The sequence below is a fragment of the Salmo trutta genome, chromosome 10 (genome assembly GCF_901001165.1).
Source record: "Salmo trutta chromosome 10, fSalTru1.1, whole genome shotgun sequence".
Taxonomy (NCBI): Eukaryota; Metazoa; Chordata; class Actinopteri; order Salmoniformes; family Salmonidae; genus Salmo; species Salmo trutta.
In genome coordinates, this window is record NC_042966.1 from 11,850,781 (window position 1) to 11,864,591 (window position 13,811).

General features: G+C 44.9%; 1 protein-coding gene across 2 annotated transcripts; it reads left to right on the forward strand.

Moving 5' to 3' along the window:
- Positions 1 to 272: 272 nt before the first annotated feature.
- LOC115201112 (retinol-binding protein 3) lies at positions 273 to 8,449 on the forward strand. Of its 2 annotated transcripts, none has more exons than XM_029764407.1 (5): positions 273 to 342; positions 5,253 to 6,546; positions 6,742 to 6,932; positions 7,143 to 7,285; positions 7,423 to 8,449. In XM_029764407.1, exons 2-5 carry the CDS (start codon positions 5,362 to 5,364, stop codon positions 7,749 to 7,751), a joined length of 1,848 nt encoding a protein of 615 aa, XP_029620267.1. In that variant the 5' UTR covers positions 273 to 342; positions 5,253 to 5,361; the 3' UTR covers positions 7,752 to 8,449. The 2 variants fall into 2 exon arrangements, with proteins under 2 accessions (XP_029620267.1, XP_029620268.1); XM_029764408.1 differs by lacking the exon at positions 273 to 342 and adding an exon at positions 524 to 3,517 and having other exon boundaries at positions 6,232 to 6,546.
- The last annotated feature ends 5,362 nt before the right edge of the window (positions 8,450 to 13,811 follow it).

Here is a 13,811-nt window from a genome sequence, read left to right on the forward strand (position 1 = left end):
CCAGTGTTGTAAGGCTTGTATTAGCATGCCTTTAAATTTCCGTTTTAAACTCACTCAACCTTAAATGATATTCCAACATAAATGAACACAGTGGAAATGTCATTAAAATCAGTGAGTAAAAAATGTAAATGGTGAATATATACTGTAACTAATGGTAGTCCATGTTCATGTTTATAATCACTTCTGCTAAATCTTTGGTTTTCATCCTAAATCCCGTGTTCAAGGCAATTTATCACATGTACACAAACTGTGTAATCATCTCATCCACTCGCCCCAGACATGACCTCATAAAGCCTGAACCTTATCTCCACCTGGCCGAACCACACTGACTTATTACTGACTGTGAGTTTCACATGGGGCTTTCATACTAATCAGGTAGTATTTTACCTCTATAATCTTCTCTGATCTATTTTCTCTATCTCATCCTTTTTTTCAAGAAAATGTGTATGACATGGTAGAGCATATCATAGAAATTCTCATAAAGAATATGGGATGCGAAGGTTTTTTATTTGATTTGATGCCTAAAACTAAATACATCCAGACAGAAGCCTCTTTCTTTACAGTAATACAACAAATGAAATACAGTAAAAGTAGAAAAGGTACTGGCATACCCAAATACCTACATTATAATACCTTTGATGTAACATCTCCAATTTGAGAATTTGTTGTCTGTGTTTGTCTGGCGGATGCACCGCAGATAATACGATTAAAGGTTTATTGAGAACAGAAGCCTCTTATGTCGTTGTTGTTGTCCGAAACCTCCCGGTGAAAACATTCTCTCCTGACAAAGGACCGTCCCTCTGAATGAATGGACCAAAAAGCAGGATAACGCAGATCAAATATAACATTCTCCACAATAATGGCAGTAGGTCGGTTCTCACAAGCGTTGCTGGTGCTTTTTTGCCATGTTCTCTACTCCAGCTCTTCTTTCCAGCCAGCTCTGGTGCTGGATATGGCAAAAATTCTCCTTGACAACTACTGCTTCCCTGAGAATCTAGTCGGGATGCAGGAGGCCATTCAGCAAGCCATCAACAGCGGAGAAATCCTCAAAATATCTGACCGCAAGACCTTGGCATCTGTGCTGACGGCTGGCGTGCAGGGTGCACTCAATGACCCTCGGCTGACAGTGTCCTTCGAGCCAAACTTTGTCCCAGTGATGCCGCCTGCTCTCCCATCTCTTCCCACGGAGCAGCTCATCCGGCTGGTCAGAAACTCTGTGAAGCTGGAGTTCCTTGAGAACAATGTCGGCTACCTGAGGATCGACCGGATTATAGGGGAGGAGACCGCAGCCAAGCTTGGCCCGCTGCTCCGGGAGAACATCTGGACCAAGGTCACCCACGCCTCCTCGTTAATCTTTGATCTGCGCTACAGCACAGCTGGGGAGCTGTCCGGAGTCCCTTTCATCATCTCCTACTTCTCCGACCCAGAACCTCTGATTCACATTGACACTGTGTTTGATCGGCCCTCCAACACCACTAAGGAGCTATGGACTATGTCATCTATCATGGGAGAGAGGTATGGAAAGAGAAAAGACCTCATCGTATTAACCAGTAAGCGTACTATGGGTGCGGCTGAGGCAATCGCCTACACTCTGAAGCATTTGAACAGGGCTATAATTGTTGGAGAGAGGTCAGCCGGGGGATCAGTGAAAGTGCAGAAGATAAGAATAGGAGATTCTGGTTTCTACATCACAGTTCCTGTGGCCAGGTCAGTGAACCCAATAACAGGTCAAAGCTGGGAAGTGAGTGGAGTATCTCCCTCTGTAAATATCAATGCCAAGGAGGCTGTTGCCAATGCAAAAAATCTACTGGCTGTCAGGAGTGCCATTCCAAACGCTGTCCAGAGCGTCTCTGACATCATCAGGCAGTACTACTCATTCACAGACAGAGTACCGGCTATCCTTCAACATCTGGAATCCACAGATTTTTTTTCTGTCATTTCAGAGGAGGACCTGGCGAATAAAATCAACAACGAACTGCAGTCTGTGTCAGAGGACCCTCGTCTGATGATCAAACTGACCCAAGATCACCCGGTTATCATTGAGGAAGACTTTGAACCTGAGAACATACCAAACGATCCAGCATTTCTCAGGAACCTGGTGGATACAGTCTTCAAAGTACGCATCTTAACTGGAAACACTGGTTATCTCCGCTTCGACAGGTTTGGAGATGTGTCAATGATGGCCAAATTAGGAGAGCAGATTGCCCAAAAAATCTGGGAGCCCCTCAAAGACACAGAGAACCTCATCATCGATCTGCGATACAACACAGGTGGGTCCTCAGCTTCCATGGGCCTCCTGCTCTCCTTCCTCCAAGACCCGTCACAACAGTTCCACTTCTTCACCATATATGACAGGATCCAGAACACCACCACTGAGTTTAACACGCTTTCTGGCCTCCCAGGCCCACCCTATGGGTCTAAACGGGGAGTATACATCCTGACTAGTTACTATACCGCTGGTGCTGGGGAGGAATTTGCTTATCTGATGCAGTCTCTGCACCGGGGCACCCTCATCGGGGAAATAACATCCGGGACCCTGATGCACTCCAAGTCCTTCCAGGTGGAAGACACAGACATTGTCATCACCGTCCCCTTCATAAACATCATAGACAACAACGGGGAGTGCTGGCTAGGTGGAGGCGTGGTCCCAGACGCCATAGTGCTTGCTGAGGAGGCCGTTGACCACACCCATGAGATCATAGAGTTTCACAGGGAGGTTCGCTCACTGGTGGAGGGGACGGGGGAGCTCCTGGAAGTACACTACGCCATCCCTGAGGTCGCCAACAAGGTCAGCAGAGTGCTGCTCATCAAATGGGTCGAGGGCTCGTATCGATCGGTGGTGGACTATGAGTCTCTGGCATCCCAACTGACAGCTGACCTCCAGGAGACATCAGGTGACCACCGGCTGCACATATTCTACTGCGACATCGAACCTGAGTCTCTGCATGACATGCCAAAAATCCCAACAGCTGAGGAGGTGGGTTACATCATTGACGCGCTGTTCAAGATCGAGGTGATGCCCGGGAACGTGGGCTACTTCAGGTTCGACATGATGGCAGACATAGAAGTGATGAGAGCCATCGGCCCTGAGCTGATTAAACTGGTGTGGAGCAAGCTGGTGAACACGGACACAATGATCATCGACATGAGATACAACACAGGTGGTTACTCCACAGCCATACCGCTCCTCTGCACCTACTTCTTCGATGCTGAGCCCCTGAGGCACCTCTACACCGTCTTTGATCGCTCCACAGCCACCATGACCGAGGTCATGACTCTGCCTCAGATCCAGGGTCAGAGGTACGGCTCCACCAAGGACATCTATATCCTCACTAGTCACATGACGGGGTCGGCTGCCGAGGCGTTCACGCGGACCATGAAGGACCTTAACAGGGCGACGGTGATCGGGGAGCCGACCCTCGGAGGGTCCCTGTCCAGTGCCACCTACCAGATCGGGAACAGTATCCTGTATGCCTCCATACCTAACCAGGTAGTCTTGAGTGCTGTTACTGGGAAAGTGTGGAGTGTTTCTGGGGTCGAGCCACACGTTGCTGCCCAGGCAAATGATGCTCTGAGTGTTGCACAGAGAATCATTGCAGCAAGGCTTTTAAAGCGAGATCAAGGGAAATAATGGTCATGTTATTGTTTCACTTTCCTTTAAATGTTTTCTTTGTTTGTCCTGTATTTGTGAATTATGTTTTTTGTCGTGTGTGATTTCTAACAGAAATGTTATTTATTATAATTATTTTTCAGAAATCTGACATATCTGTGATATAACATAACCACCCCGAAGTTTGAAAAAAAAAACAATTTTCTAAATAAGGTTGACAGAAAACCGGAATACATTTTGGTTCTCTTATTGAAAGTCTTTAAATAGTAGATTGCACATTAGTAATCCTTAAGGCACCTTATGAAAGATTTATTTTTGGACATGATTATAAAATAATTTAATAAACAGATCCTTGACTGTTGCAGGTCTGGGATGAAATTAGTTGCCTTCGAGGAATTTTACCAAAATCCCTGTGCGTCATTTTGTATGAGAAATGTACAAATAAATCCTCTTGTTCATATTTCATGAATATCTAAATGTCTTCTCTTTTTTTTATCTCCCCGGGCTACAGTTGTGTTGGCCTAAATATGTGTGAGGAGAAAGGGTTAATATTTCATTTCATTTCATTATACTATCATCATGTATTTCATTTGATTAATGCAAATACTTTATACTTTCTATATGAATCTGTTAATGCATTTCTTATTTGTCCTTTTTGTCATTTGTCAAGTCATGCAATTTGTCATGTTGCGAGTAAAACACCATATTGCCATAAGGTGGAAGACTCTTCATGCCAGTCAGTAGAGGGAGCATTACTCATACAAACTTGTAGTGAACTGCTGTACTCAGTTCTCCTACTGTGTAATAGCATCAATGATATCCATACTAACTGATTGTGAATAGTGTCATGACCAAATAGAGGCCATATAGCTTCAGAAGAGGAACACCCATGATCTATTTTATACTGGTGTAGTAGGTTGAATCTAACTATATGGCAAATGTTATTGCTTGCTGGTAAGTTTTATTCCATTTCAAATCAACACTTGTTGAATAAACTGTTGAATAAACCTGTGAGTTATTATTACCCGAGACAGAACTATTTAGAGTCAATGTGATATTTGCAGACCATAATGCTTAGGGTCAGCCAACGGCACATTAAGAGAGAGGAGGGGGTGGATGGCTTGACTATTTCAAATTCTATGTTCTTAATAATAAGTTCTATGTTCTAAGTATAATGCTGATTGATCATGTGCAGCACGAGTGAGAGATTATAAGCCTAAGTATGGCATAAGGACCTTTTGTGAAAATATACTGTTCCAGGTAACATTACACTTCACATCAACTAGCTGACCAACAGAAGGCCTGATTTTAAGGTAGAAACAAAATAATAATTAATTTAGAAAACAATTATCTATTTAATTAACGCTGATCTACAATCAGTGAGCCTTATTCATCAAATGAAAAATATGCACAAATGTATAACACATTCAGTGATGTGAATATTTCCACCAAGCATAATCTCAACTGATATTTGTGTCAAGTTAAACCTTACCTCACACGCATAGCAACAAAAATATATATCTATATCTTGGGCAATATGTTGCGCCTACATTGTTGGCCTGTTATTGTCTTACCAAAGCATTCAAGATAATAAGATTAAAGGTTTATTGTGAGGAAAATCCTCTTATGTGTGTGTTAACAGAAACCCTTCAGGAAAAAGGTCTCATTTGACCAAGGACCACTTTGCAGACGGACGTTCCACCGCAGAGTGGCTACTACTGTGGTTTACTGCTATCTAGAAACCCACCAAGATGGCAACGTCTCTCCTCTTGTTGGCATCGGTGCTGGTCCTCAGCAATGTTGCTGTACACAGCGCTTTCGCACCCGACCTGATTGTCAGCATGGCTAAAATTCTCCTGGACAACTACTGCTCCCCGGAGAAACTGACTGGCATGCAGGAGGCCATTGACGCTGCGAGCAGCAACACAGAGATCCTCAGCATTCCCGACCCTGACACTCTCGCCTCCATCCTGACCGGTGGGGTCCAGAGCACCATCAATGACACCCGGCTGGTCATCTCCCATGAGCCCAACTACGTCCCAGCGGTGGCCCCTGCCTTGCCACCCCTGCCCCCAGACCAGCTCATCGGTGTGCTCCAGAGCTCCATTAAGCTGGAGGTCCTGGAGGGCAACATCGGCTACCTGAGGATCGACCACATCATCGGGGAGGAGATTGCCGACAAGATTGGCACCCTCCTCCTGGAGCTGGTCTGGAACAAGATCCTGCCCACGTCCGCTCTGATCTTTGACCTTCGCTACACAGGCAGCGGGGATCTGTCGGGCATTCCATACATTGTGTCTTATTTCACTGATGCCGAACCTCTGATTCACATCGACAGTGTGTACGACCGTCCCACCGACACCACCACCGAGATGTGGTCCATGCCCACACTGCTGGGAGAGAGGTACGGAACAAAGAAGGCTCTTGTCATCCTGACCAGTGCAAACACCAAGGGAATTGCAGAGGACGTCGCCTATTGTCTGAAGAACCTTAAGAGGGCCACCATCGTCGGGGAGAAAACCGCTGGCGGGTCCATGAAAATCGAAAAGATCAAGGTTGGGGACACCGACTTCTATGTCACAGTGCCCTCGGCTAAGTCCATCAACCCCATCACAGGGAAGTCCTGGGAGGTCGCCGGCGTGATGCCCGATGTTGAGGTCGATGCTGAAGATGCCCTGGCCGCTGCCATTAAGATCATTAACCTCCGTGCCGAGGTCCCTGCCATTCTTGAGGCTACTGGCGCTCTGGTGGCCGACAACTACGCCTTTAAGAATGTTGGAGCGGACGTTGCGGAGAAGCTGGCGGCAATGAGCGGTGACTACAACTTGATATCTTCGAAGGTGGAGCTGGAGGCAAAACTCTCTGCTGACCTCATGACACTGTCCGGAGACAAATGCCTGAAGACCACCCACAACATCCCAGCCCTGCCACCAATGGTAAGAAATGAATGTTGAATTGTAGCCTATGTAATACATTTAGCAAATGGGAATACTTTTATGTCAATCAAGATAACTTTTTTTAAATGAATATTTGCCTAAAATAATTGTCTGTTGAATTCAGTATACCTTCAATAGAATAACATTGCATATCAATTATGGGGAATATTTTTGAGACATTTATGTTGATTTCAGAACCCATCTCCAGAGATGTTTATTGAGCTGATCAAGGTCTCCTTCCACACGGATCTGTTCGAGAACAACATTGGTTACCTGCGCTTTGACATGTTTGGTGACTTCGAAGAGGTTCAGGCCATTGCCCAGATCATCGTGGAGCATGTATGGAACAAAGTTGTTAACACTGATGCTCTGATTGTTGATCTCAGGTAGGACTTCTCTTCATAGTGAAAATCAAAGCTCAAATTATGAGCATAGCAACTACCGGAAGCATATTTATGTTCACTAAAATGAACAGAGTTAGAGAGTGGCTTACCATTTAGTTGGGGTAAATTGGGACAGTTGAACCATATGGAAAGGTTATATTTCCTAAATGTTAATTTTACATATTGAATGAGTTAGAAAAATTGTTTTTGCAGGAACAACGTGGGCGGACCCACCACTGCCATTGCAGGCTTCTGCTCCTACTTCTTTGATGCAGACAAGCAGGTCTTGCTGGACAAACTGTACGACAGACCCTCTGGCACCACTAAGGAGCTGTGGTCTCTGCCTGAGCTCACTGGTAATAAACTTCCCAGTTTCATGATGTGTAGGCTACTGTATAATGAGTTTATCAATTTGGATAAAGCAGAATAAAATTGTGGGCTGTCAGCAGAATAAAAGATGTCAGGGATAAAAATGACTCGTCTTCTTTCTCAGGTGCAAGGTACGGCATCAAGAAGAGCCTGATCATCCTGACCAGCGGGGCCACGGCCGGCGCCGCCGAGGAGTTCGTCTACATCATGAAGAAGCATGGCCGGGCCATGATTGTGGGCGAGACCACCAACGGCGCCTCCCACCCCCCTGAGACCTTCCGTGTGGGCGAGAGTGAAGTGTTCCTGAGCATCCCCACCACCCATTCAGACACAACCCAGGGCCCCGCCTGGGAGGGGGCTGGGGTTGCCCCTCACATCCCTGTGCCAGCCGACGCAGCCTTGGACACTGCCAAGGGCATCCTCAACAAGCACTTCGCCGGTGCAAAGAAGTGAACTCCCTGACCGGGGAAGTTGGCAGCCAAAGGGGTTTAAGATCTTATGTTCTCAGAGGAACTAAGTATTTAGGGTACAGATCAATGCACTTCATTGACCAAGTCTAGGGAGCCAGCCTCTGCACCTAAGCCTTCTTATCGTAGCCTGTTGTAGTGTTTCACATTTTTCAAGAATATGTGAGAGATTATGAACAAGATTGTGATGGTTCTTACTTATACTTTTTACTTACTAAAACTACTGTGATTGTAGAAGGATTTAAGAAATGCTATAGTGAAATGTGACTCTTAAGGAAGTGGTTCATAAACTACGAATGTGTTTGTGTTACTGATCCACTAGCCCTTGGCCTTGGGGCTAAGATTTGTCAAAGCAACTTCTATTTTTGGCTGTCCAAAATAACGTGAATTGTAAATTGCGCATGAACATGAAAGCTGAAACTAGTTCAAAAAGGTGCATTGAATCAAATGCTGAAACATATTTGCTTTTCCTCTGATATTCTTATATATTTTCGAGTACCATTTTTAGGACCTTTACAAACAAATTGTTCTGTCTGTTGGGGGTGCATTCTCAAATTTGATGCAGGGTCTTTTTGCTGTGTATGGGAAGAAGTGTTGTGTCCATACATGGTGACTTGCCATGTGAGGCAATTTGGGTTGCATAAATGCCAACGGTGGGACACAATAAAGGCATTGAGAACACAAGAATTAGTATATATGTTGTGGATCAGAGGTTAGGAGTGGATCAATAAAGCCAAGCAGCTTATTATATTATACAACACCAAACACGTTTTTTGCCCAACAATGGAATAACTACAAATCCAACCAGATTTTCTCAATTCAACCCACTAACACCTAAAATGGAATCAATCCCACCCGTTGTTACACAGATCCGTGAGATAAACTATATTTCACCCCTGCAGCAAAAACATTTCAGTACAATTATTCATTCAGATTAGAATTGTATACCTTCCCAGAGCAAGTTTCTCAATTCAAGTAACACTTAACCATTCTGGTTTCTTCCTACAGTTTCAACTTGGCCTGTTATCACAAACATAGTTTATTAGTATTCTGTTAGAGGAGGTACAGTCAATACAATACAATTCAACATACTCCCTTTGTCTCTTTCCAGAAGATAGCAGTGCAGCTCATTTCTAACAGATATGAAGCTGTAACATCTCAGAGGCAAACGTATACCGATCACTGAGAGTGGATATCCAGTGAGCGGGGCCAGTGAGCGGGGCCAGTGAGCGGGGCCAGCTTTTGGCAGACATTTTTAAGCAGGATCCAGTAAGTAAGGGAATAATTGTACATAAACACGTGCTGAGCGAGGGGCAGGGGGTCCCAGCCATTAGGATTTACTCCTAATGAGGCTGATCACAGACCACAAACAGTAGCTTTAGCTTAGCTGTGTGTGTGTGTGTGTGTGTGCGTGCGTGTGTGTTGTGTGCGGGAGAAATGGGAGATATTATGGAGAAAAACATGTTCTCATAGGTCCAGTTTTCCTGCAGTCATCACTTTCATTTGATAATGCTTGCTTTGCTTGTCTCTGGAGGCGTAACTTTGATTTACAGCTGACTCATGTGGTGCCTGCATCAGCTTGCTGGCTATGGCTTAAATACTGTGGACACACAGCTCCTACCTGCTTGGCTCTTCAATATTTACACTGAGAACCTCCAGTAGGCAACTGAGAGAAGATAAGAATGTGCAAATCAGCATGTTATGTGTTCATTACAGTCCCAGCAATTGCATGTCATTCTAACTGTGTAATTGCATGTCAATTATATAGGCACTTCATTCCAAAGTGGTAATTAACTGGTAGGGCAAGTAAACAAGGGTTACGATTTAGTGAAGACTAATGCTTAAAAATAATGCGGGGGATGGCTGCTTGTGTTTGAAAACAGTATAATTAGCCTAACGTACAGCGAGTAAGATTTTATCCTGAACAAGTAAATTAACTTTGTTTGCCTAGGGAAGTATACATCAATTATGCATATAACATTGTGGGCATATATGCTGTAATAAAAGTATGCAAAGCAGCAAAGTGGTCAAATTAGAGAGCAGTGGCGGCAGCTGATTGGCTAAATACCGGGGGCGTGAGGTGGTTGGAGTTGTCAACAGAGCAGCATGACAGAAATATGATGCCATGTTTTCAAACTCTAGCTATTGTAGACCCATGTTCTTCGACTATTGTTGGATGTAGTTGTACGGTTTATCAGGTCCCAGGCGCCCATGACTGTTCTGATTATTTATTTAGAAGTTAATTACAATTTGCATTTTGCTTTAGCGCCACCTGTACCTGATAAAGCAGAGCTAGTCTCACGTGCGGAAGTAAGCAGTCTGGCACAAATAGCCTGGCGCAGTGGCGGTTCTAGCTTGTATGGATCCCCCCCTAGAATCAGGGCTCCCCACTCCGACAACGTTAATTGACCCACAGTCCCCACACGTGATATCATTGACGTGAAGTGCAGATGAGCGATAGAAAACCGATCGCGCAAATGTCACCATTCCTATTTTTTTGGTGAGGGTGCCCCGTGCCGCCCCGGGTAAAATGCCGCCCACGGCGGCTGCCCATGTCGCATATACCTAATTCCGCAATTGGTCTGGTGCGAATAGCCGAAGAAATAATCCAAGCAATGTTCGCATGGCCTACGTGCCCACGGAGGCGGGGCTACTGCTGACAGTCACTGAGGGGTAGAGTAGTAAGTAACTGAACAGCTTGGTTTAAACAATATATACTGCTCAAAAAAATAAAGGGAACACTTAAACAACACATCCTAGATCTGAATGAAATAAATAATCTTATTAAATACTTTTTTCTTTACATAGTTGAATGTGCTGACAACAAAATCACACAAAAATAATCAATGGAAATCCAATTTATCAACCCATGGAGGTCTGGATTTGGAGTCACACTCAAAATTAAAGTGGAAAACCACACTACAGGCTGATCCAGCTTTGATGTAATGTCCTTAAAACAAGTCAAAATGAAGCTAAGTAGTGTGTGTGGCCTCCACATGCCTGTATGACCTCCCTACAACGCCTGGGCATGCTCCTGATGAGGTGGCGGATGGTCTCCTGAGGGATCTCCTCCCAGACCTGGACTAAAGCATCCACCAACTCCTGGACAGTCTGCGGTGCAACGTGGCGTTGGTGGATGGAGCGAGACATGATGTCCCAGATGTGCTCAATTGGATTCAGGTCTGGGGAACGGGCGGGCCAGTCCATAGCATCAATGCCTTCCTCTTGCAGGAACTGCTGACACACTCCAGCCACATGAGGTCTAGCATTGTCTTGCATTAGGAGGAACCCAGGGCCAACCGCACCAGCATATGGTCTCACAAGGGGTCTGAGGATCTCATCTCGGTACCTAATGGCAGTCAGGCTACCTCTGGCGAGCACATGGAGGGCTGTGCGGCCCACCAAAGAAATGCCACCCCACACCATGACTGACCCACCGCCAAACCGGTCATGCTGGAGGATGTTGTAGGCAGCAGAACGTTCTCCACGGCGTCTCCAGACTCTGTCACGTCTGTCACGTGCTCAGTGTGAACCTGCTTTCATCTGTGAAGAGCACAGGGGGCCAGTGGCGAATTTGCCAATCTTGGTGTTCTCTGGCAAATGCCAAATGTCCTGCACGGTGTTGGGCTGTAAGCACAACCCCTACTTGTAGACGTCGGGCCCTCATACCACCCTCATGGAGTCTGTTTCTGACCGTTTGAGCAGACACATGCACATTTGTGGCCTGCTGGAGGTCATTTTGCAGGGCTCTGGCAGTGCTTCTCCTGCTCCTCCTTGCACAAAGGCGGAGGTAGCGGTCCTGCTGCTGGGTTGTTGCCCTCCTACGGCCTCCTCCACGTCTCCTGATGTACTGGCCTGTCTCCTGGTAGCGCCTCCATGCTCTGGACACTACGCTGACAGACAAAGCAAACCTTCTTGCCACAGCTCGCATTGATGTGCCATCCTGGATGAGTTGCACTACCTGAGCCACTTGTGTGGGTTGTAGACTCTGTGTCATGCTCCCACTAGAGTGAAAGCACCGCCAGCATTCAAAAGTGACCAAAACATCAGCCAGGAAGCATAGGAACTGAGAAGTGGTCTGTAGTCTCCACCTGCAGAACCACTCCTTTATTGGGGGTGTCTTGCTAATTGCCTATAATTTCCACCTGTTGTCTATTCCATTTGCACAACAGCATGTGAAATTTATTGTCAATCAGTAGTGTATTTTGGAAACAGGAAAATGTACACATTTACCACACTTTAATGAGAATTTTAAACAGAATTTTAAACAGAAACACAATCCAATATTGAATGTATATATATCGTTGTGGGGTGTTGCCCCTAACGCCCTAATGGGTGGGCTGCCGCTGGTAGAGAGCCCTCAGTTAAAATACTGACCTTTGCCACAGCCCTTCCCAGCATTAGGCTATGGGTAGGCTAGCCTTGAAAGGATGGTCATGCGAGACTACAGGTGAGGTAGATTCAGTGGCGATTTTAGCATGTAAATCTTGGTGGAGCCAAAAAAATTAAATACAAGTGGGATGCATGCCAGCAAAGCCACTATACAACACAGCCCTAAACGACACATTATTTGCACTATAATGGTGACAAACCGTGCCCACAAATGGCCTACATAAATCTGTCCCAACAGCAGTCTCAACATTTTACCACTGCTACACCTGGCTATCAGCGGAGCCTTGTCTGGCTGCAAAACAATCCATTCAGTCTCATTTACTGCCTTTAAAAAAAACATAGCTGATATGTCTGACTTGCTTAAACAAAATGTGGTTCCTACTGACAACTGAGATGTACAAACTATGGCATAAGGGGACGACAAGCGGATAAGAGGCAATCCGTAATTTCAATTAAGACATTAGTGAGCAAGCTAGGACAGACATAGACAATAAAACTATTTGTTTAGCACTTTTGAAATATACAGCAACAGAATTCAGAACATGGGGCGTTCTTACAGTGTTCTCCCTGTACACCAAGACAGAACCGTAGGATAAATAAAGGGGGCACATAAGCAGACAATGAAAGCTCTTACAATATTCGATGATTACATTTCTCTAAAACAGGTTATTGGCTACATGGGCACCACCAAGTCAGAACAGTAAGCGAAATTAAGACAGGTAAATAGACCAAATAATTAGGGTGAGGTGTAACCGATGTGAAATGGCTAGTTAGTTAGCGGTGGTGCGTGCTAGAAATTGTCTGGTGCACGAGCCTAGCCAGGCGTTGGTTGGCTCACGCTAGGATGAAGTGCCTAATTAGGAAATAGCAATGAGTTTTGTTTATCAAATAAATACAAAGTAGGTATAAGTAATGATTTAGTAAATTATGCTTAAATTTGTATTGCCGAGTTGAGTTATTAGGCTACAATAACATTCAGGACAGATGGGATTTTTCTATAACTACATCAGTGGATGCTCAGCTCATCACTTCTTTGTCCATGCCTGTTTTCCAAAGTTAGCTTCTTGAGAGGGAGGCGCAAGGTGGAATTTTTTTCTTTCCTGGCAGAAATATGAAACCTGGTTCATTTCAGCCAAGTTTGTCCCAAACTCCCAGTTCTTAACATTTCTTTGCATTGCCCGTCTCCATTTTGCTTTTTTAACTAAAACTCGTTTTGACAATTTGACAGGAAACGTGGATAATTCACAAAATGCACATCTATTCTAACGCATTGAAACATTTGGATTTGTTTATCAGATAGGCCTACTACACTATCTATTTTTTTTTAAAGACGAATATGAACGGATTATATGTCTATATCGGATAGTAAAATCACTCTGAACAAATTATTTTATATTTTTTCCGAGGAGAACAAAGTGCCGTTAGCTTTATGGTATTTCTCGCCCTCTTCGCCCATCCAATATTTGCCAGGGGGGAGGCAGTCAGTAATGTTTAGAAACTGAGTGCAACAACAATCTCGACAGCTTTGACCGTGTGTTGTTTTGTTATGGGCATCTCTGCCTAGAGAAGTAATTAAAACACTTTTGGGGATGTGAGACGGCATTGACTTTTTCCAATTGAGCTTTTGAAGGAATTTACCTTTTCGTGGGGAACA